The sequence below is a fragment of the Hypanus sabinus genome, chromosome 11, assembly GCF_030144855.1.
Source record: "Hypanus sabinus isolate sHypSab1 chromosome 11, sHypSab1.hap1, whole genome shotgun sequence".
Taxonomy (NCBI): domain Eukaryota; kingdom Metazoa; phylum Chordata; class Chondrichthyes; order Myliobatiformes; family Dasyatidae; genus Hypanus; species Hypanus sabinus.
This window is the reverse complement of record NC_082716.1, coordinates 31,785,979-31,807,069: the sequence shown is the minus strand read 5'-3', so window position 1 is coordinate 31,807,069 and position 21,091 is coordinate 31,785,979. Positions and strand designations below refer to the sequence as shown.

The 21,091-nt window shown below is 39.0% G+C and overlaps 1 protein-coding gene across 1 annotated transcript; it reads right to left on the bottom strand.

The window, feature by feature from the left end:
* Positions 1-779: 779 nt before the first annotated feature.
* atpaf1 (ATP synthase mitochondrial F1 complex assembly factor 1) lies at positions 780-21,084 on the bottom strand. The gene is made up of 9 exons (XM_059984046.1): positions 20,855-21,084; positions 17,260-17,368; positions 16,298-16,354; positions 15,485-15,547; positions 11,955-12,005; positions 11,816-11,863; positions 10,867-10,962; positions 6,908-7,015; positions 780-2,158 (listed from the first exon to the last, which is right to left on the bottom strand). Exons 1-9 carry the CDS (start codon positions 21,082-21,084, stop codon positions 1,967-1,969), a joined length of 954 nt encoding a protein of 317 aa, XP_059840029.1. The 3' UTR covers positions 780-1,966.
* Between the last annotated feature and the right edge of the window lie 7 nt (positions 21,085-21,091).

The following is a 21,091-nucleotide window of genomic DNA, read 5'->3' as shown; positions in this document are numbered from 1 at the left end:
ATTCCAAAATCCAAAAAAAAAACATAATCTGAAACACTTCTACCCCCAAGCATTTCGGATAAGGAGTGCTCAACCTGTATTACAGAATTTCACACTGAAATCTGTTGCCATTCTTTAATGTCAACATTTAATTTATTGAAAATGATAATGTTAAGATATTTAAAATTGCTTTCTAGTTGGTTAATTATGGTGTGGTAGTTAGCTCCTTCATAATTTATAAATAATCATTTTGGATTATTTAGAACCTTACAAAATATTTGTTTTTTTTATACTCGCAAGGCACAGATTAATTTCTGAAACCTCCTCATGTGCAATGATCAAGTACAGCTCGTATAACTACCCAAGCACTACTTTTCATTATGATCCATTTTAGGTCAATAGAAGATTTACTCGCTTTACAAAAAAAATTGTGCACAAGACTGAATGATAGTTTTGTGTAGTATTGAAAGTGAATGAACCATACCCCCCACCATAAAATGTGCAATTAGGCAAGAGCGTTGGGTCAAAATGCACTGAAGTTAACACTTCTAAATACTGAACCTAAGCAATTAGCTACAGTAAGCAAGTTGGCTTCAGTGCCTGTGCATAGCAATGAGGGTCAGATATTGGTACAGATCAGCTCATTTTTTGACTTCCATGTCTGTGCATTTCAGAGCAGAAGTTAGAAACAAGCTGCATGTTAGACACCGTCACACTTCACTAAGCTTCATAGTCCACACATGTAATCCACAATGAACTGTGCATATCTTAAAGCTGTTGTCAAATTTCAAAACTAATAAGGAAGGTTGCACACATTTTGACAAAATGCATTTATTAGATCTCTAACAGGATATCATTTTTATTACAGCCAGACTCCCTTTGGAAAGTAACCTGCGTCACATAAACATTTATCTAATCTGCATCAAATTTTAAAATTAGGTAAGTTGAAATAAAAATAGAAAATGCTGGAAACAGCAGGTTAAACCTACTACACTGTTCAACCCGTTGAATGAATGCAGCATTTTCTGGATTTTCAGCATCTGTAGCCGTTTTTTATTTTCAACAAGGGAAAAAAAATGAAACCACTAAATAGACTTCCAAGGACAATTCTGTTGTCACCAATTCTAGCATCCAGTTAACCGTAAGTGACTGAACAAGGCTGCAGACTCAGTGTCACAGAAATTCTGAACCACAGACTGAAGCAACATCGTGATTATTCATTTCCATCTCTGTAACATTACTGACTCCATTAGTGCTCATCTACATTTTAAAATCTTGAAGTCTCAAACATTTTAATATATTCTTGATCAGCCGTACTTTTGCCTACCCTTTCAAAACCCTGGTCCAAACTTGCAGTAGGACCTACTTAACTATCTTACTAGTCCTCACCTTCGATATTAAAGAAAAAGGGAGAGGCAAGACCAAGGGAGTGGAAGAAAATTTTAAAATTCAAGTAAGCTTAATCAGAATCATCTCTAGGATAGTAAGCACTAGGGAGATGGTTAAACATGTTCTTGTATGAATTTGGATAATGTATTGACATTTATAGATGGGAGAACAAGAATGGCAAGTCAAGTATGCATTCAAATAATAAGGCTCGAGGATAGCAAAGATGTGGGTGAGACACCAGTGGAGTTTTCAATGTTACAGAGGTGGAAATAGGTTGGTGACAGGAAATAGGTTGATGCTGTAGGACCACCTTCTTTAGTATTGTTGATATTGATCACACCACCATCAGGAGGCATGCTAAGCTCTAGGAGTTCCTCCTCTTTGCCACCTCTTTTTCTTGATTTAAAATCCCCTCATGCTGTGTTCAAGTAAATGCTTCAATACCTTCTCATGCCGAGATTTGTTTGACAAAGCTCCTGCGCATCACCATCAATAACAAATACAGTAAATTTTGTTTTGTTTCAGCACCATGGAAAAAAAAATCACTTGTATTTATTGATAATAAATGTCTCAAGTCTCTCATGAGAAATATACACCTCTATGTCTGCTTATTTTCCTCTTTCATCAACTGGCCTCCAATTCCATGCTGCTCAATCTCAGCAATGACTGACATGTGCTTGAATTCATTGGGTTCATGGTTGAATGTCTCTACCAGATTAAAGGTCCTTTGGCAGTCTGTAGCGTAGAATAGCTGTGCTTCATTGGCCAGACACTGTGCGTCTTGTACACTCTGTAAATCAGAACCACAAGGTTAAATAAATTGTATTACAGAAGCATCATAAACTGGATTTTCTAGTACCTATTTGCTAAATGTTATACAAGAATTATACGAGTATTCTAGGCCCTCTGCTTTCACCTAATTAATGACGTCCTTATTCGAGACATCAGAAGTGGGGATGTTCTTACAAATAAAATCAGTCCCATAATTATGCGCAGTGAGAGCTAGTCAATATTCAAGCATGGAATATTACATAGCAAGCAACATATGTGGCACAAAGAGAGATGCTGATTTCCTTACCATTAACACTGACAGGACCACCATTGACCAGAAACTCAACCGGGCCAATTGTGCAAGGGCAAGTCAGATGCTGGGGTTCTTGTGTGCACAACTTACCTCCTAACAAATGCATAGCTTTTTACCATCTACAGGGTACAAGTCAATATGGTTGTACCTCGCAGCTCCAAGAACTGGTTTTGATTCTGACCTTGGGTTCTGGCTGAGTGGAAATTACACCACCTCCCCACGACTGCATGAGTTTCCCCCGGCTGCTTTGGTTTCCTCCCAAGTCCCAAAGACGAGCTGATAGGTTAACTGGCCACAGTAAATCACCTTTTAGTACAGGTAAGTGGCAAGAGAATCAACTGACATGGACTAGTTAGCCTGATGGCCATCTTCAGTGTCAAACTGAGTCAGTCAGGAGTATGATGGAATGCTCTACTTCTCAGATGAATACAGATCTAGCAAGCCTCAGGAAATTCACCATAGCCCAGGACAAAAGACACCATTGTTTGCTCTCTATTTCCAATCTTCACAAATCATTCCAGAACAAGGTTTCCCAAATTTTATGCCATGGAGCCTCACCATTAACCAAAGAGTCCGTGAACTCCAGGTTGGGAAGCACTGTTCTAGAACGTTTGGACTTTTGGAAGATGCATCCATTATCTCCATTGTTACCACCTTCAAAATCTAAGGATGCATGTCATCAGGTCCTGGAGATTTATTATCTTATAATCCCAATAAATTCTCCACTAATATATTTTTCCACTGATAATTTAATCACGGAGCTATAGATTTTATTCACTCTAGACCTCCATTTCCCTACTATTTCCAGGAGGTTTTCTGTGTCCACTTTTAGGAAAATGCAAAACATCTAATTAATTTCTCTGAATTTTCTTATTTCCTAATATAACTTCTGTGGGTCTTAGTCTGTAATTGACCTATTAACTTTTACTGATTTCTGTTTTAAAATTCAATGGAAGCTCTTAATTTGTTTTTATTTTTCTCACTAAACCAATATTTAATTCTACTTTCCCTTTCTTATCAACATCTTAATGATCTATTTCTGAATTTCTAAAACTTTAATCTTTCATTTAATATATCTCTAAATTCCCCTGATAGTCAAGGCTGGATCACTTCCCCTTTCCAATGTCTTCAAAGAGATATAACGTTAGCCCTGCTTAATTAGGCTTGATTGCCATAGCTTTTATTGCAGTTTTTTAAAACTATCATGCCTTATAATTTGCTTTATTTAAATTTACAATGCTGGTTTTCATTGAAACAAAATTACTTCATCTATCAAGCTACCAAAGCTGAAATCTCTACCCTGGAATGATGAAGTAACATCCAGAATGTCAAGGTGGTGGCTCACCACCCAGTTCTCAAGGGCAATTCACAAAAGACAATAAATCTTGCTTTGCCAATGATGCCCAAAACATATTTTTTTAATGTGAAGCTCTGAACATTTTTATTTTTCAAACTATTTCCCCATTTACAATCACCTATTGTTTAGATTTGCCAAAAGAGTATTCTTGTTAACACATTGACTGCTAACTTTAAAAGAATGGCCTATTGCTATTACAAAACAGATGAGCATCCTTTTTAACTACAGGAGACATTATTTAGTTGTCAATAAAATATTGTTATTATTTTCTCCTTTTCATCTCTAAATTTTGAGTTTTCTTTTTACTTCCTCTTTGAAGCTCAGTTTGCACTTTGTCTACACAATAAAACTTGTATACTGTTCACTCAGTCTCAGATGAATATCTAGTATTTGGAACTACCAAGATGTGGTAAACACACAAGTATATCGTCTCAGAGATTACTCTCATTTATTCCCCATTTTGGAGAGACTGTCTCTTACAGCTACTTATCTTGGGCAAAAGGAAAAACAGGGTTGATACTGTGTCGATATTTCAAAAGTGTATGACAGTGCCATCTATGGGAGATTACTACAAGTACACTTTTATTTAGAATTTCTTCATTTGTTTGGATGCAGATATACCTAGCTAGCCGACTGGAAGTAGGAATACACCCTGCAGATTAACATCAAATAGCTGGTCTTTTATTCCTCTAACACTGCCTTTCTCAACCTCTTTGCCCTGGAGGAACCCTTGAAACACCTGTGTAAAAATTATTATATCTACAACTTACGGCACATTAGTCTGGTCGTTAAGTTGTAGATATAATAATCCAAAAATAATTGTCAATGCCCTTTTGAGTAGAGAATAAATTTTTACCCAACCTTTCTTGGAAAAAAGAATAGGTAGTTAAGCTTTGCTATCTTTCGTGAAATTAATCTCTTTCCCTTTCATAAATTTTACAAACTCATAAGACAAACATAATAAATTTCTGTTAAATAACTGGCTTAAGCCAAAATGGAATTTAATTTTTCTAAAGGTAGGCTTGGTAGATTTAATTTAAATAAAAATTGTAAACTGATTTTAATTAATGCTATTTACAACATGAAAATTTATTGACCATGTTAAATTCATAAAGTTACTAAAAACCGTAAACCAAAGCAATATGAATAAAAATATAGCCTAAGACACAATTTTATGCAAGACTTCGAGAAAAAACATTTTTGTAATAAGTGTCATGGTCAGGCTCAAATATAGGTCTAGCATATGAAATCTGTATTTGTTTTTTTGCTGCACAAATACTCAATTCTGGGTTGAATTTGAGATAGGCACACAGGGATTTCACCTTCAGGTGAAATGAGACAATTTCTATCCTTGCCCCCGATGCTTGTTAAACAAAAAGCTTGCTCGTACATGTAATAAGTTGAAAGCTGCAGCAAAATGTTCATTGCTTTCCTATGAATGGTAGGATACTCCTCTTTCACAGAAATCCAGAACTGGTCCAGGAGCGGATCAGTAAATCACATTTTGAGTGCATGATCAGACTACAGCTCATAAAGTTCTTCCTCTTCTCTCGAAGTTATGTTCTCCAGCTGAGCTGAAGATTCAGAGAAAGGGTCCCTCACCAAATCATACACTTGTGTTGAAAGGGAGGAAAAAATACTGTTCAGTTTTGTTCTGCAGTTCTTCCAGGTGGTTTTCAATAAGACTTGAGACTGAGCAGGTGAGTCATGGCGCATAGATTCCTTCTTTAGAATAAACATTTCCCTCCAATTTTCTAGTGTTTGTTTGCTCCGATAAGTCAGTTGGCAGCACACAACTGGAGCACGTGATTCACGAGGGAGAGGCTGACATCACAGTCCAAGTTGAATAAGTCAATTCAATGCTTGGAAAATGCACCACACTCATCAGCCTACTGTCCTTCCCTCCATGCAATACAGCACACATCAATCATCAACGGCCTCCCTTATCTCACATCAAAAACTGAGAATGGACTCAACTAAATAAACTCTACTGCACACTGCCATACTGAGCTCAGAGACCTTTAATAAGATTGCTAACAGGCTGCTTGGTAACTGTCCATTACTGCAAGTACTAGCATCGTGCGTTGCACGAAGTTCAGAAAACAATATTCATTTTTTTAGATCACTATCTCTCGCAGAAGCCCTGGCGGCCATTCATGGAACCCTAGGGTTCTGCGGAACCTCAGCTGAGAAACCCTGCTCTAACACATCCATACAATATTACAGAAATAGAAATTTACAATTATGAGGGAGATTATTCATCCCATCATTCCCCCCCCCCCCAACGATGGCTAACAAAGAGAAATCTAGATTAATATCTCTTCCCAGCTATCCTTAAAGCCCTGCTGGTAACATTAATTCAAATGCTCATCCAGGTACATTTCAAAGCAACGAGAATTTCTGGCATTGCATCCAGGCTTTGAGTGCCAGATCTTCACAACTCTTCCATTTGAAAAAATGTTACAACAATTCAATAGTTCCCTTTTCTAAATAGTCTTACATTCATTTCAGCACCATGGTGCAACTAATCAAGCCTCTGCTTTACAGGTTCATTCCCGATGATGCTATGAGGAGGTTGCACATTTTTCTCGTCATTATATGGGTTTCTTCTAGATGTTCAGTTTTTCTCCCATCACAAAGACATACAGGTAGGTAAATGAACTGACTACTGTAAATTCCCCTTTGTGTGTGGGGTTGGAGGGGGTTGCCTGATGAGAAAATAGGGAAAATAGAAAGAATGGGATGAATGTAGGGTTAGTATAAATGGCTGACTGGTGGTCCACATAGGCATGGAGGGCCAAAGGATCTTTCTATGCTGTATCTGGCCCTAAATTCTATACTAACGAATTCTGTTCACATTTTTATACACATATACCCATTTGGTCGACATCATATAGTAAAATGGTTGTCATTCTTCTAATACACAAATAAAAAAAACTCCAATATATTATTTCTATATAATTTTATCCTCATCTTTTCCTGACCCTATAATTTTTAAGTCCACTTGCAAAAGGATATCTGGAAAAGACTCAATTGTCTTAGCAATCACTTTTTAGGGAAGATTTAGTCTGACTATTTAATATTACATAATGTCTTACCAGAAAAGTTGTATCGATTTCTGCAGTAAGAAGAACGATGCCCTTTTCCTTCTGAAGGTCAGGGTAATGATATATTATGAGCTGGCTTGGTGAATTCTCTCCTAAAGACTGCAAAGCAGAAGTGAAATCATATTAAGGAGAATGAAAAATTCATTATACCACACACAAAATGCAGGAGGAACTCAGCAAGTCAGGCAGTATCTATGGAGAGCAATGGACAGATGACATTTCAGGCTTCACTCTTCATTGCACTGGAAAGAAAGCCAGAATAAAATGAATAATCTGTACACAGAAAGTGCATAGATGAACAAACAAAAACATACACTGGTGCCTCAACTAACATACAGAATACATTTGTAGCAGTGACCGTGCTAGAAGGGCCATTATAATCACCACGAGAAGGGTCATTATAATGAGTGATGTGTTACTGACAATCCTGTTCTACCAGAAAACTGGCTGGAGGACTCAGCACTCAATTATTGATTCTGCAATGGGGAAATGATTAAAGAGATCTCATCAGTTTGTAGCTCAAGGTAGAGTGAGCCACTGAGGTAATGTGTAGAGGCTGGTGTTGGTCATGATGGGACGAGTGGGTTGGACATATTGTGCTAAGGTAGGGGTTCAGGACTGCACCCCGGCCTACATGGTAATTATGGGCCATTGCCAGGACTACTAGCAGCTGCTCCACATGTTCCACTTTCTCCTGGATGCTGGAGACTGCGGCCACCACTGAGCTCGTTACCATAGGGAAATCGCTGGGGTGGGAAGAAATATGCAGACAAATGAAGAAGGGGAGATTGCAAACCATTGGTACGGTCACTGCTAGTCACCATGAAGCACGTAGTCTATAGCATAGTCTGGGTGAAACCACCAGTCCTCACTTCAGGAGGGGGCAACTGGGTAACGCCCCAGATCCCCCAACACCAACTTTTATGGACACCATTGCTCACTGCTAGCTGCTTCAATCCCTAGCTAAGCTTCTTTCAAGGTACTAGTCATTTCCATAGGCCGTAACACTTCTGAGGTTGTGGTAACTGATGTTGCTCTCCGATCATTTGTGTTTTCTTTAAAATTACTATGTCTCTATCCACTAGCGCTCAAACGGGAGATTGCAAAACGGTTTATTCACACTGTCCTTTTCTCCCACATCTGCCCTCTTTCTGGCCTCTGTCAATGATCTTGTAGACCATCTCAGCTCTAAAATTACAGATGTCATTGATGCAATCACCCCCACAAAAGTAAAAGTAGCTTTGGGGAAGAGAAAAGCACTATGGAAAAACACCCCACTAGTTAAACTTCAAAAGAGTGTGTCGAAAAGCTAAATGCAGGTGGTGGAAAACAGAACTACAGGTCCATTACGACATTCACAAAGGAACTCTTCACATCTATAACTTAAGAGTTGAGATGAGCTAGGCAGTCCTCCTTCTCTGATGTAATAAACAAAAATGGCAATAATGCATGTGCCTTATTTGCCACAGTTGACAGGCTCACCTGAACTACCTACAAAGTCATGTAATGCCCTTGCGTTCTTTATTAATGACAAAATTCAGAAGATTAGACATTCTGTCAGTGTCTCTGCGTCGGGTCAGAAGTCAATGTCATCCTTTCACTCACATAGAACTAATTTAGTTAAGATGACACAATTCAAGTCCATTGACTATAAAACTTTAGAAGAAACTGTGCTACAACTGAAATCCTCCTCCTGTTCCCTTGACATTTTACCTACAACCTTATATAAAAATGTTTTTAATTGCATGGCACCAGACATTCTGCAAATAGTCAACACTTATCTTCTATCAGGCTGCTTCCCAAAAGCCCTGAAAACTGCAGTTCTGAAGCTTCTTTTAAATAAGAACAACCTAGATGCCTCAGTAAACAATAGCTACAGGCCTATATCAAACCTAAGTAAAATCAGAATCTCTTCATTAGATGCACTTGGAACTCATTCCTGGTTACTTGTTATTCAATGTATAAAGCTCCATAATCCTTTAATTAGATTTCTGCCCATTTCTCACTGCTGCCTATCCATTATTAGAGCATAAAACAGTATAGCACAGGAACAGGCTGTTCAGTCCACAATGTTGAGCCAGACTAATTAAATTAGTAAGCAAATGGCCAACTAAACCAATCTCTTCTGACTACACATCCCTCCATTTTCCTCACATTCATATGCCTATCTAAATGTCTCTTGAAAGTTGTATCTACCTTTACCATCATTCTTTACCCAAATGACATAGCTTTCAACAGATTCCTTTGTTTTGAATTATATTGACAGTATCACATCAACATCTCCGCTGTCACACATGGGCAGAAAGTGAGATACTTTACACTAGCAGTAAGATTTCACTAATACTGCATGAAATACAGAAAACACTTGAAAAAAATATTGCTGGACAGCAAAATGAACCAACTGTGCCAAAAAAGCCACCTTATCTGTGCATTGGTCAAGAAATGAGAGTTGATTAAAAACAACAATATTTGTTGATTCTTTTGCATTGTCTTTGTAAGAACAAATTTTATTCCGTTTCTTGGATACTCAGGCAATGAGTTGTGAATTCTGTAAGAGGGAATTTCTGTAACCCAAATACCTATAACACAAGATCTGTCTCCCCTCCTCAGCTAATAAGAGAAATCAGAGAAATACAGCAACTATCATGAGTCACCTACCATATCTAATGCAAGATTGAAAATTGTTAACGTTTGTCATGGATACAACATAAAAATGTTTGAGGGTGTGTGAATTAGGCACCAATGTCTGAACTAACATTACAGAACAAATGTAAATAGAACCTAACAAATATCAACATGCACATCCAAAGTTAAATTAATTGTAACATTAAAAGTTTATTTTTCCTAACCTGCTGAATTTCATAAAAGGTCTCAGTTTCAGCAATTCTTCAGTTATATTGCAATTACATGCAACTGATTCTTCACTATGTATCTTTACTGGATCACACAAAATATTAGTGCAAAGTTTGACATCTAAGCAAATAAATGGCATTCTATCACCACCATTATTATCATTACTCTTTATGTGAATGACTGACACTCCACAAGTTACACTCTCAAAGATTTTAACTTTAAACCAATTGTGCAAAATATGTTAAAAGCAAATTGTGTGCATCGGTAACTTCAAAAGAAATAGTCACTAAATCACATTTAACATCCAAGTATAATCCACAGATTATGAGTATAAATCATAGATCATGGTCAGAAATTAGCAATTAATTAAGAATCAGAGTAATACAGCACAGACCAACTTGTCCATTATAGAAATACAAATTTATGGGAAACTAGCACAGAAGAAATGAAGCCTGAGGCAGATCAATCATGATTATGTTGAATGGTCAAGCAGACTTGTGGGGCCAAGTATCATGATCATATTGTAATATATGGCTGTATCAAAGGCAAGTCATGCCTTACGAGCCTGACTGAATTTTTTGAGGATGTGACTAAACACACTGATGAAGGTAGAGCAGTAGATGTAGTGTATATGGATTTCAGCAAGGCATTTGATAAGGTACCCTATGCAAGGTATATTGAGAAAGTAAGGAAGCATGGGATTTAAGGGGACCTTGCTTTGTGGATCCAGAATTGGCTTGCCCACAGAAGGCAAAAAGTGGTTGTAGACAGGTCATATTCTGTGTGAAGGTTGGTGACCAGTGGTGTGCCTCAGGGATCTGTTCTGGGACCCCTTCTCTTCGTGATCTTTTCCCCTCTTCGTGACAGAGGGAATGCCAAGGTTCAAGGAGAAGGAAAACATTTCGGCAGTAGCCTGTAACTGTTCTTTTAAAATATATTCTAAAAGGGTGAAGTTATTTTGAGCAACTGTCATAGAGCGGGTTACACAGGTGCAAGTTTCATCATTACCAAAAGTACATCATCAGTACACCACTGAACTGCTAAAACTGCTCTCAGTTTATTACTCTAAAGCTCCTCTTAATCATTTGGTCACATACCTGAAGATTTATTAATGAGGAAAAATGAAGCTCAGTTGTGGACCACTGACCCACGAAGAACTCATAGCCTGATTGTCTCGGCAAAGTGTATAGGAACTGGAACGAAATGTTTGGTTAAAAGTAGCAACTGTGTGAGAAATCCTGTGCAGTGATATCTGTATCGTGGCATGGAACATAATCAACATACACTAATTAGCTCAAATGTACAAGTCACACCAATTAGACTGGGCAACTCTTGCCATCAAGACTCTTTATAGAAATCAGTTGTTTTTATTTTGTCATGTTTTGCTTTAAAGTGCCAAGAGATTGGGATTCATGAATCTGGGCTTGGACTAAATGAACTTTCATACCTGGGCTGCATCATAGGAGAAACACAAGATAACGGCGCCAAACAAAACGTGGATCCTAATTACTGGATTGCTTCTAAATGCTATTAGGAATTACTAGCTGTTCTACTGATCAATATCAAAAGCACAATATTCCTTTTTATTGTATCAAGTAATCTTTAGGATTAAATATATTCCAATACTTGATGAAATTTTGCTAAAACAACTATCTACATACCTGGTCGGTATACAAAACAAGACTGGGCTTATAATCTCGCCTGTAATTTATATCTCTCATTTTTTTCCCTTGTTCCTTTTCAGCCAACACAATCTCCTTGACTTGTTAGCATTGGTACTAAATTTTCCTTTTTTATTTGATTTCTTTTCTTAGCTACAAACATACAGCTTCTCTTCCTTTCTTGCCAAAACCAGTTCCTTAAAATGGATTTTAGAAACCAAGCACAACAGTTTGGAAAAAGTTTAAGGATGGACTTCCATTAAAAACATATGGAAATAATATGGAATAATAATAATAATAATAATATGGAAATATTATTCAAATAATTAACCACAATTCAACTCTCATATTTCATTACAGAATTCACTGAACCCTTCATACTTACTGTGGGACATCTCTGTGACCTGCTGTACATCAGCTCAAATGTAGTACTCTTTTAAGGAAAAAGAATATGTTACACAAATGGTCATTTTAAAAGTTAAAATTAATTTATCATTCAATGCTTAACCCATTGCCATACTCACAGGAATCACGGCAGAAATTGTATTCTTTGAAGCAAAGTACATATTCCAGATCTGAAAAATATAGATGTTGATGAAGCAAATCAAGGGCATTACCAGAGTGTACATTTCATTTGAAATGAACAAATAATCTTTTTCTCTATAACAGTTAAAAACCCACATACACAACTTTCAAACACCTCCTTCATACAACACACATTAAAATTTCACCCAAGATTTTGGCCTCATTTATCTTGCTGGTTAATTCACTTTCTAAAGTGAAAGAAAACAGCAGAAAAGGTAACTGAAAAGGAGACCTACATCTCGTAAGACAAGATCAAAGTTCAAAGTAAATTTATATTCAAGGTACAGATATATCACCATTTTCTACCCTGAGATTCATATTTTTCAGGCATTCATAGTAAGTACAAAGAAACACAATGAAAAATCAATAAAGAACCACCCACAATAAAGACAAACAACCAATGTACAGAAGAGAACCAACTGTGCAAATACAAAAAGAGGAAAAAATAATAATAATAAATAAACAACAAATATCAAGAACATAAGTTGTAGGGTCCTTGAAAGTGAGTCCATAGATGACGGAACCAGTTCAGTGCTGGGGTGAATGAAGCTGAGTGAAGTTATCCCCTCTGATTCAAGAGCCTGACGGTTGTGGGGAACGAACTGTTCCTGAACCTGTTGGTGTGGGACTTGAGGCTCCTGTACCTCCTTCCCGATGGCAGCAGTGAGAAGATAGCATGGGCTGGATGGTGGAGGTCCTACAAGTTCAAGTTTAATTATCATTCAACCACACATGAAATTAGCCAAATGCAATGCCATTCCTCCTCACACACACAGCATATCTAGTTACAACAGCAAGAAGATACACAATCACACTAAAAAAAAAGCCCCCCGAGAAGCATTGCCAGTAGATTGATGGTGCATGGGATGTTGTCCTGGTCCAGCTTGTTCTTCCACCGAGCCCACAGTGGAGAGCAGTACTGCCGGGAAGGGCCAGCCCCTAACTCCAGCGTGCACACAGAGGCCTCTGCTCTCTCCCACACCATCTCAGCATCTCCTCTCCTGGGTGGCTGCAACAGGTAACCTTGTGGCATGAGGGCCTGGTCCACACCACAAGTAAGGCAACACAGCTCCCCTGCCATTGGTCTCATCAAGAACCAGTGAACCAGACTTGTAGTATCCTACATTACCAATGTCCAACGGGGACTTGCGATCACAAGAAAAACATCCAAGACTCACACCTTTTGTTGATACGTGCACCACCTCAGCACGATGATGTGTAGCAAGTCGTGTACTATAACAATGGTATGTAATAAGCCCAGTTCCATCGTGATTAAGCAAGTCCCTGATAGGTAGACCTGTAGTCCTTAATATCCAGTAGTGTCTTGTGATTGTAAAAAAAAGACATAGGTGACAACAATTACTGTCAGGAGGGGCCAGATGGACCCAAACACAGGACGCAAGCACTGAAGTACTAGGGTGAGGACAGGATGGGAATGCCATGGCACTTAATGGTAGCTGGGGTTCAGGCAGATAAGAGTCCAGGCAGGCAGGTCCCCGGGTTCAAGCAGAAAGGTAGACAAGTCCCCGGGGTTCAGGCAGGCAGGTAGACAGGTCTAGGTGGCAACAGGCTAGTGGAGAGCCCTCCTTGGGCGGGCCGCATGTATCCCGGGTAGGGGCGCCTCCCAGGTGGAAACACCGGAGGCCTGGGCACGACGCGGACCCCCAGGCGGATGTGGGCACTATCCCAGAGTTCGGGCAGAAGAAAAGGAGGGGGCAGAACCCCCGCCGGGCCACGGCCCATCGGCCGGAGCTGCCCGACGGAGGTAAGGGATAGGAGCAGGCAGAACCGCTGTCGGGCCGAGGCAGGTCGGCCAGACGTGCCCGACAGGGGCAAGGGGTAGGAACGGGCATAGGTCCAGGTCGACCAACACAACAGCCATGACAACAGGAAATTCGGAAACAGCCGGCAGACAGCGCGAACGCGTGAAAAACAAAACCGAGCGGAGAAGCGGGACCAGCGCATGGGAAGAAAGGTAGGAGAGCAGACCAACCTGGCAATACTGGTACGGGCAGAGAAGCATGATGAAGAATAGGTCTGAGCCCGGGCAGGATAACAGAATGCAGAGACAAGTTCGGAGCCGGCGGAGAAACAGGCAACAGAACAAAACGACCACCCGTCTGGTCCCAGTCCCAAGGCCCCTTACAAAAACCTGCAGCTCAATGAGTTACAGGTGTGTCTCCTTGAACCAGGAGGGTCTTAACTAGATCATGGGTGACGGGAGGGACAACTGCAGGACCCGGAGTCCGGAACCCCTGGACCAGATCAAAACCTGGAACACGGTTCCGGATCGGACCCTGACAATTACACCTTTGGTTAGACCTGGAGAGGCAATCTGTGCCTGAACGTGTTGCCATCTTCCTAGAGACTGGTGATGATGGATGCTGCTTTCCAGCTGCAGGGCTCCTTACTTATATGCTCAATGGTGGGGATGATTTTACCTGTGATGGACTGGGCTTTTTACTTTTTATAGGCTTTTTCGTTCAAAGGCATTGGTGTTTCCTTACCATGCTGTGATGCAACCAGTCAGTTTACTCTCCACTGAACACCTATAGAAGTTTGTCAAAATTTTAGATGACATACCAAATCTTGAAACATTAAGCTGTGACCTGGTTTTTAATTGTCTGCTTTAACTTCGAGCTATAGAGACCCATAGCAGCTTCTAGTAATCCTCAGTGGAAATGGAATGGGTCAACTCTGTCTCTCTCACATGACATTTGTTATCCAGTTTCACATGTGACGGAAAGCCAAAAGGCACGAAAACATAAAGTTATCGGTGCTTAATAATTTTGTCAACATAAATTTGTTCCATGAAATGAAAGAAAAGTGTCTTAAGCACAAAAAATGGATGAAATAAAATATTTCAGGGTTATGCTAGTTAATACAAACATTATGATCAGTAAACTAGATTTTCAAACTTCTCTACCATTAATATTTTCCTCACAAGGGTCTATGACCAGTTAACAAATCCATTATCTTTGACCTTTGGACTAGAATGATACCAAAATGCGAGTTAAATCAACCTTGTTATTTTCTTGACTATCAATTCCTCAGTCCCCCAAAAAAAGAATGTGAGAGATAGAATCTTTCTGGACCTCAAGATATCCCAGCAGATAAAATTCCTATCACAAAGAACGTAATAGTGAGGATCCATATCTTTGATGCTCTGAGGAACCCTAAAATACTCCAGTTCAAGCCAAATCTTTGTCTACCTGAATAGGCAATATACGTCATCCAAACATTAATTGCACATTTGTTATGATATATAAACTCAAAGAATATTACGTTACACTTATTGATATCTTTAACCCATTTTAGAATGCAGTTTTTGTTGCATCAAGAATCTTAAAAAGAGTTGACACAAAACGGTTACAACACTGGCAAAATAAGAAATGGTGCTCATTAGTGATCAACAGAAAGGAAACTCACTACAGCTTTAAATAGCTGATTTAATGTCTGAAATACTCACTTGTGCTATTTCATCTGGAGTTTTGTCTTTCACCATATCCAGATTGAGTATTGACTGGAGAGTCTGAAGCACAAAAAAAAGAAGGATGAAATAAGCTACCGGAGCTCGAAATATTTGCACATAGTAATCAAGAGCAATTACTTCAAACTTCAGACTGGCATCTTATAGAAAAAGTAGTTTAGCAAAGAAGATCTTGGAGGAAGCATCAACGATCTAAATGCAAAAGAAGATTTTCTAAGTTAAAAACAATGTAATCCAAGTGTACTTTTTATTGCTATTTTCAAGGAAGTACATCATTTCTTTGTTGATAGAGCATGGTAACCCATGCAAAAAATATCTACTGATCCATAAAGAGCTTAGAGAATTTTTCATTTTTACTCTAGAAAGCAGCACATGTCCACTCATCATGGAGTGAAGAAAACTAAGGTCTTCACTTTGTTAGCTAGCGTATATAAATACTTAAGTTGCTTAAAATAACAATTAAAATATCAATAAAATACAATATCATAGTTATCTAATTCAGATTTACAGCTCCAGAGTGAACACGTTAGCCTAGCTAACATAGAAAATTGTGCCTACTTTAGCAATGATATTAAGAGTGCTGCATTTTACTTAAAGAGAAAATCATAGCCTTCATAGTTTAAATTGCACAGAGCTGAAGTACCACAAGAATACTGAAATGTTGCAATTAAATCTCTTGGTTCAACCAACATAATGGTAATATCTGAATGATTATCTGTAGGAACACTTACAATGGCCTATTATTTGTAATGCTGCGTAGAACAGAATTTCAAGGGATGAAATACTTTGTACCTTATCTTTAGTGAAACCAGGTCTCTTCCCAGATGTTCTTTCACCAAGTTGCTTTGACTGTGGGGAAAAAAAAAATAGTAGGCAATATAAATTCCAAATTCACTGAGGTTCTACTGGTCCCAGAATTATGCACCATCTAAACAGAGATTTCTTGAAACAGGTCACAAACACCTTCAATGGATATTCAGTTAAGCAAAACATATCTTGATTAATCAGACGTTAGATATTTCTCCAAGACACTGTAGTTTTCATTCTACAAAAGCATTTTAAACTCTTGGAACACAACAATATTGATTTTTACAAATGAAATCTGCATTGCATAATAATCTGTCTTGGATGGGTGCTACTGTGAGAGAATGGTAATACATTTGCTGTAAACTAAATTTGTGGCATATGTAATCAATGGACTGAAATATGTCTGTCTTAGAATGACAATTTAGATGAGTCTTGGGTTTCTGACAAGCTGAGCATTGACCTCACTGACACAAACTGTTATAATACAAAGATTCTTAAAAATTATAAGAACCCAAAAAGAAATAACTTTGTAATAACATCAGCTGTAAAGTTTCAGTTATTGCCACCAGAGGGTTCCAGTTAGCAGACTATCATGGTATGGTGACTCCGATGCACAGGATCAAAAGAGGCTATAGTGGTTTACACACTGAGCCACCTTCATCACGAAACAACCCTCCCCGCCATCAAGGCATCTTAAAGGGGTGCTACCTCAAGAAGGTAGCATCCATCATTAAGGACCCACATCCTCCAGCTTCCTGTAACTGCATTCTGAAAGGAAGTACAGAGCCTGAAAGCCCACACGCAATGTTTCAGAAACAGTTTCTTTCCCTCTGCCATCAAATTTCTGAATGGCTCACGAATCCATGAACACTACATTATCATTCCTCTTTGCACAATTGTGTTAGTAGCATATAGTAATTTTTGTCTTAAACTGTGCAGACTCTTACCTCTGTTTCCATTAGTTTGACAAATTCACCCTGCTTTGAACGTCCTAGGGGCTGCCTCTTAACTTCTTCTTTCTTTGCTATACGAGCCTCATACTCATCTGGTTTTGTCCTAGAATTTATATTAAAAAAAACTATTTAAGTTACAATTTAAAATGCATTTGAAAAAAACATATGTTAAATATGATCAAAAATCTTTTATATACTAACATAGTTATATAATAACTTAGTGATGTTATGTACCCCTTAACTGGGTGTCAGACCAGCAAAGATAGAAGAATCCGTTGGAGTCTGGTGGTACCAAACTAAAGGTGTTTATTAGTAAAGTACACAATACAATATCAAAAAGCAAATATACATATAAAACAATTTAGCAGTAATAAACCTAAAAGTGTAGGAATAATAATAATCAATAATAAACAAGCTCTATCAATGTCTAGGGGTAAATGAATTGTCATTGAAAAGTATAAAGTTCAGTTCATAAATGCTGAAGTAGTTATGGTTGTTGTGTTGAAATCATTGGAGAGAGAGAGAGCGAGCGAGCGAGAGGTAACAGCTACAGCAGCCAAACCTTCCTTTGCTTTCTTAATCCGTCGTATCGTTATGGTCATTCTGTTATGACCCCTCTGGTCTTCAGCTAGACCATTCTTCTGTGGTGGACTCATCACTCTGGCATGAGTGGACACACACACAAGTCCCCAACGGCCCTGCTGTAACACTATGAGCTTTACTGACTGATCTCCTGGTTTGGTCTTCTAAGCCCCCACCTTTCTGTGGGTTCCCAACAGTCAATCAGTGTCCACTGGTGTGTCTGAAGGGTGTCTCTCCAGACCTGTCTTTTATCCCCACTCATGGGGTCTCAGCTATCCATCAACTCTGAATGACCGTCCATTAAATCAGGCCACTCCTGCTATCTCCTGAGGAATGTTAATGAGCCAAGTACAGTCCTTGTAGTAGAAAGTAAATAATCCAGGAAGAGTCATAATACAGTTAAGCAACAGTCTCTCTCCCCCTCTTATCTGTAGCAAATGTTCTTGCCTGTGTTTCGTCTCTCTCTATCATGAGCAGCATAGCAACAGCAATAGTTCATGGTTCTCAGGGAGGGGGGATGGGTAACTCTACACCCCATTGTCCATCAGATCTGATCATCACTCATAACAGTGAACAATAGGAAACAAGACATCAATCACGTGTTATTATGAGTTATTCTAAAAAGGCAACATACAATATAAAAAAAATGCAAGAAAGTCTGCAGATGCTGGAAATCCAAAGCAACACACACATAATGCTGGAGGAACTCAGCAGGTTAGGCAGCATCTATGGAAATGTGTAAATAGACGACGTTTTGGGCAAAAACCCTTCTTCAGGACTCTATATAAATTTGTTGTTGCTGTCAATACGGTATCACCCATGATTTTACTAAGTGGCAGAGCACACTCAGGGGCTGACTGGACTACACTAGGCCCTGTTTCCTATGTCTGGATATTCCTGTGCTGTAAGACTATTTACAGTACAGCCACCTTCCAAAGTTGAATTTAGTAAAAAGAAGCAAGGGTTACATTGCAGTAGAAAGGACAAGAAAAAGGAATACAAAGCAGGGAGCACAATTCTCAAAGGGATATACATAGAGGTAAAGAGATCTAGACATACATGTGTGGAATTAATTGAGAACGGAATAATAGATTAAAAGCACAGTTAAAAGAACAGAGGACCCTGGAAACAAATGTATAAGAGAGAGGAAGTCATGATAAACCTGAATAAGTCACAGATTTTGGCTATAATTGCATGCGGTCAGTTTTAATCTGGGCACTACAATTTGGGAAATCTATGAAGGCCTTAAGAGGGGATGCTGAAGAGAATTATTACAACAATTTCCCGGACAAAGAACTTTGGACTCCCCCAGTAGGCATTCGATGGACTGAATAGCCTTCTTCCACGTCACAAGATTTCTTTGGTTTTAAATTTTTTTAAGATCACTACTGGTAAGTTCAGGCAATGACAATTTTAATCCACTTTCGTTTGGTAAACTGTTTTATCACTGTCACATGTGAAGAACAGTGAAAAAAAACCCTTTGATTCACATGTCATCCAAACAGACCATTTCATCACATCAGTACATTCAGGTCATACTAGAGGAAAGTAATAACAATGCAGAATTAAGTGTTATAGTCACAGAGAAAGTGCCCTGCAGTCTTGGCTTTCTACCTTGTCCAAAGCTGTGACAAGGTAGATTGTGAAATCACAAATCCATCTTATCATACAAGTGCACTGCAGAATTGTCTTATAGCAATGGCACAGGACTGTATTTTAGGCTGTGGTACATGCTTGCAGACTTCTGTATCTTCTGCCCAATGGAAGGGAGTAGAAAAGAGAATTTCCAAAGTGTGTAAGGTCTTTGCTTAAATTGGCTGCTCTTTTGAGGCAGCAAAAAATATAGACAGAGTCCATAAATGGGAAACCGGTTTCCGTGATGTGCTGAGCTGTGTCCACAACTCTCTGTGGTTTATTGTGGTCTTGGGTAGAGCAGTTGCCATACAAAAAGTTAGAATCGAAGGAGACATGCCAGATTTCTTCAGCACCCTAAGGAAATAGAGCCACTTTCTTGGCTATTGCAACAACATAGGCTCTGCACAGAACAGCTCGTGACTGACCACGGATAAATAGAACAGAGAACATTAAAGCAGACTACAGGCTCTTTGATCCACAATGTTGTGCTAACCTTTTAACTGACTGTAAGATCAATCTAACTCTTCCCACTCACATTGCTCCAATTTTTCTTTTATTCGTGTGCCGATCTAAGAATCTTTTAAATGTTCCTAGCATATCTGCCTCTACCACTAGCCCTGACAGTGCACCCACCACATTCTGTGGTGGAAAATCTATCTGGCATTCCCTTTATATTTTCCCCTAATCATCTTAAAATAATGCACTCTCATATTAGCCATTTCTGCCCTGCTAAAACATCTCTGGCTGTACACTCGATCTATGTCTCTTATCATCTTGTACACCTCTATCTGTTCACCTCCATCATTGCAAAGAGAAGAAGCTCTAGTCCTAGCATGTCATAAGACATGCTCTCTAATTCAGGCAGCATCCTGGTAAATCTCTTTCGCATCCTCTCCAGAGATTCCATATATTTCAATGATGCTACCAGAACTGAACACAACGTTTCAAGTATAATCTAACCAAGGTTTTATGCAGCTGCAACATTAGCTTGAGGCTCTTGAACTCAATCCCGCAGATAATGAAGGCTAACACACCATTCGTCTAACAACCCTATCAATTTACTCAGCAACTTTGAGGGATCTATGTCGGTGAACCCCTAGATCCCTCTGTTCCTCCACATTGCTAACGATCCTGTCAGTGAACATGCATTCTGTTGTAAAATTCGACCTTTCACAGTGAATCACTTCATACTTTTCGTATATAACTTTATATGCTTCTTTTCAGCCCAGCTCTGCATCCTGTCAATGTTCCGTTGTAATCCTCGACAACCTTCTGCACTAACTATACCGTTATTTTCAGCGTCGTTAAACCTGGAAACAGGGACCGGATTGATGTAAACCCAAATGTAGGGTGGACGTCGCTTCTCTCTCACCTTCGCAGCTCCTGGATCTTATTCTGGTACTTGTTGTAAAAGGGATTCGCCTGCAAATCCTGCTCCTTTTCAGCCCGACTTAAACTACTAGCTAGGGTGAAAGTACGTAGGTGATTAGAAACCACACCGAGCCCTAAAGGGAGATGACAGCGGTTTCTAACGGCCAGAGCCCGGTTGTAAAAACACCAGAGCCCCCTCGCCGCTACCATCTTGTCCAACTCCGCACACATAACATGG

Excerpts from the sequence above, each read along its gene's own strand:
- atpaf1 (XM_059984046.1), bottom strand. The coding sequence starts at position 21,084 with ATGTGTGCGGAGTTGGACAAGATGGTAGCGGCGAGGGGGCTCTGGTGT. Across the intron at positions 15,548-16,297 it reads CTGGTTTCACTAAAGATAAG|ACTCTCCAGTCAATACTCAA; the intron begins GTACAAAGTATT and ends TTTGTGCTTCAG. Across the intron at positions 2,159-6,907 it reads AAATCGATACAACTTTTCTG|AGTGTACAAGACGCACAGTG; the intron begins GTAAGACATTAT and ends TCTGATTTACAG.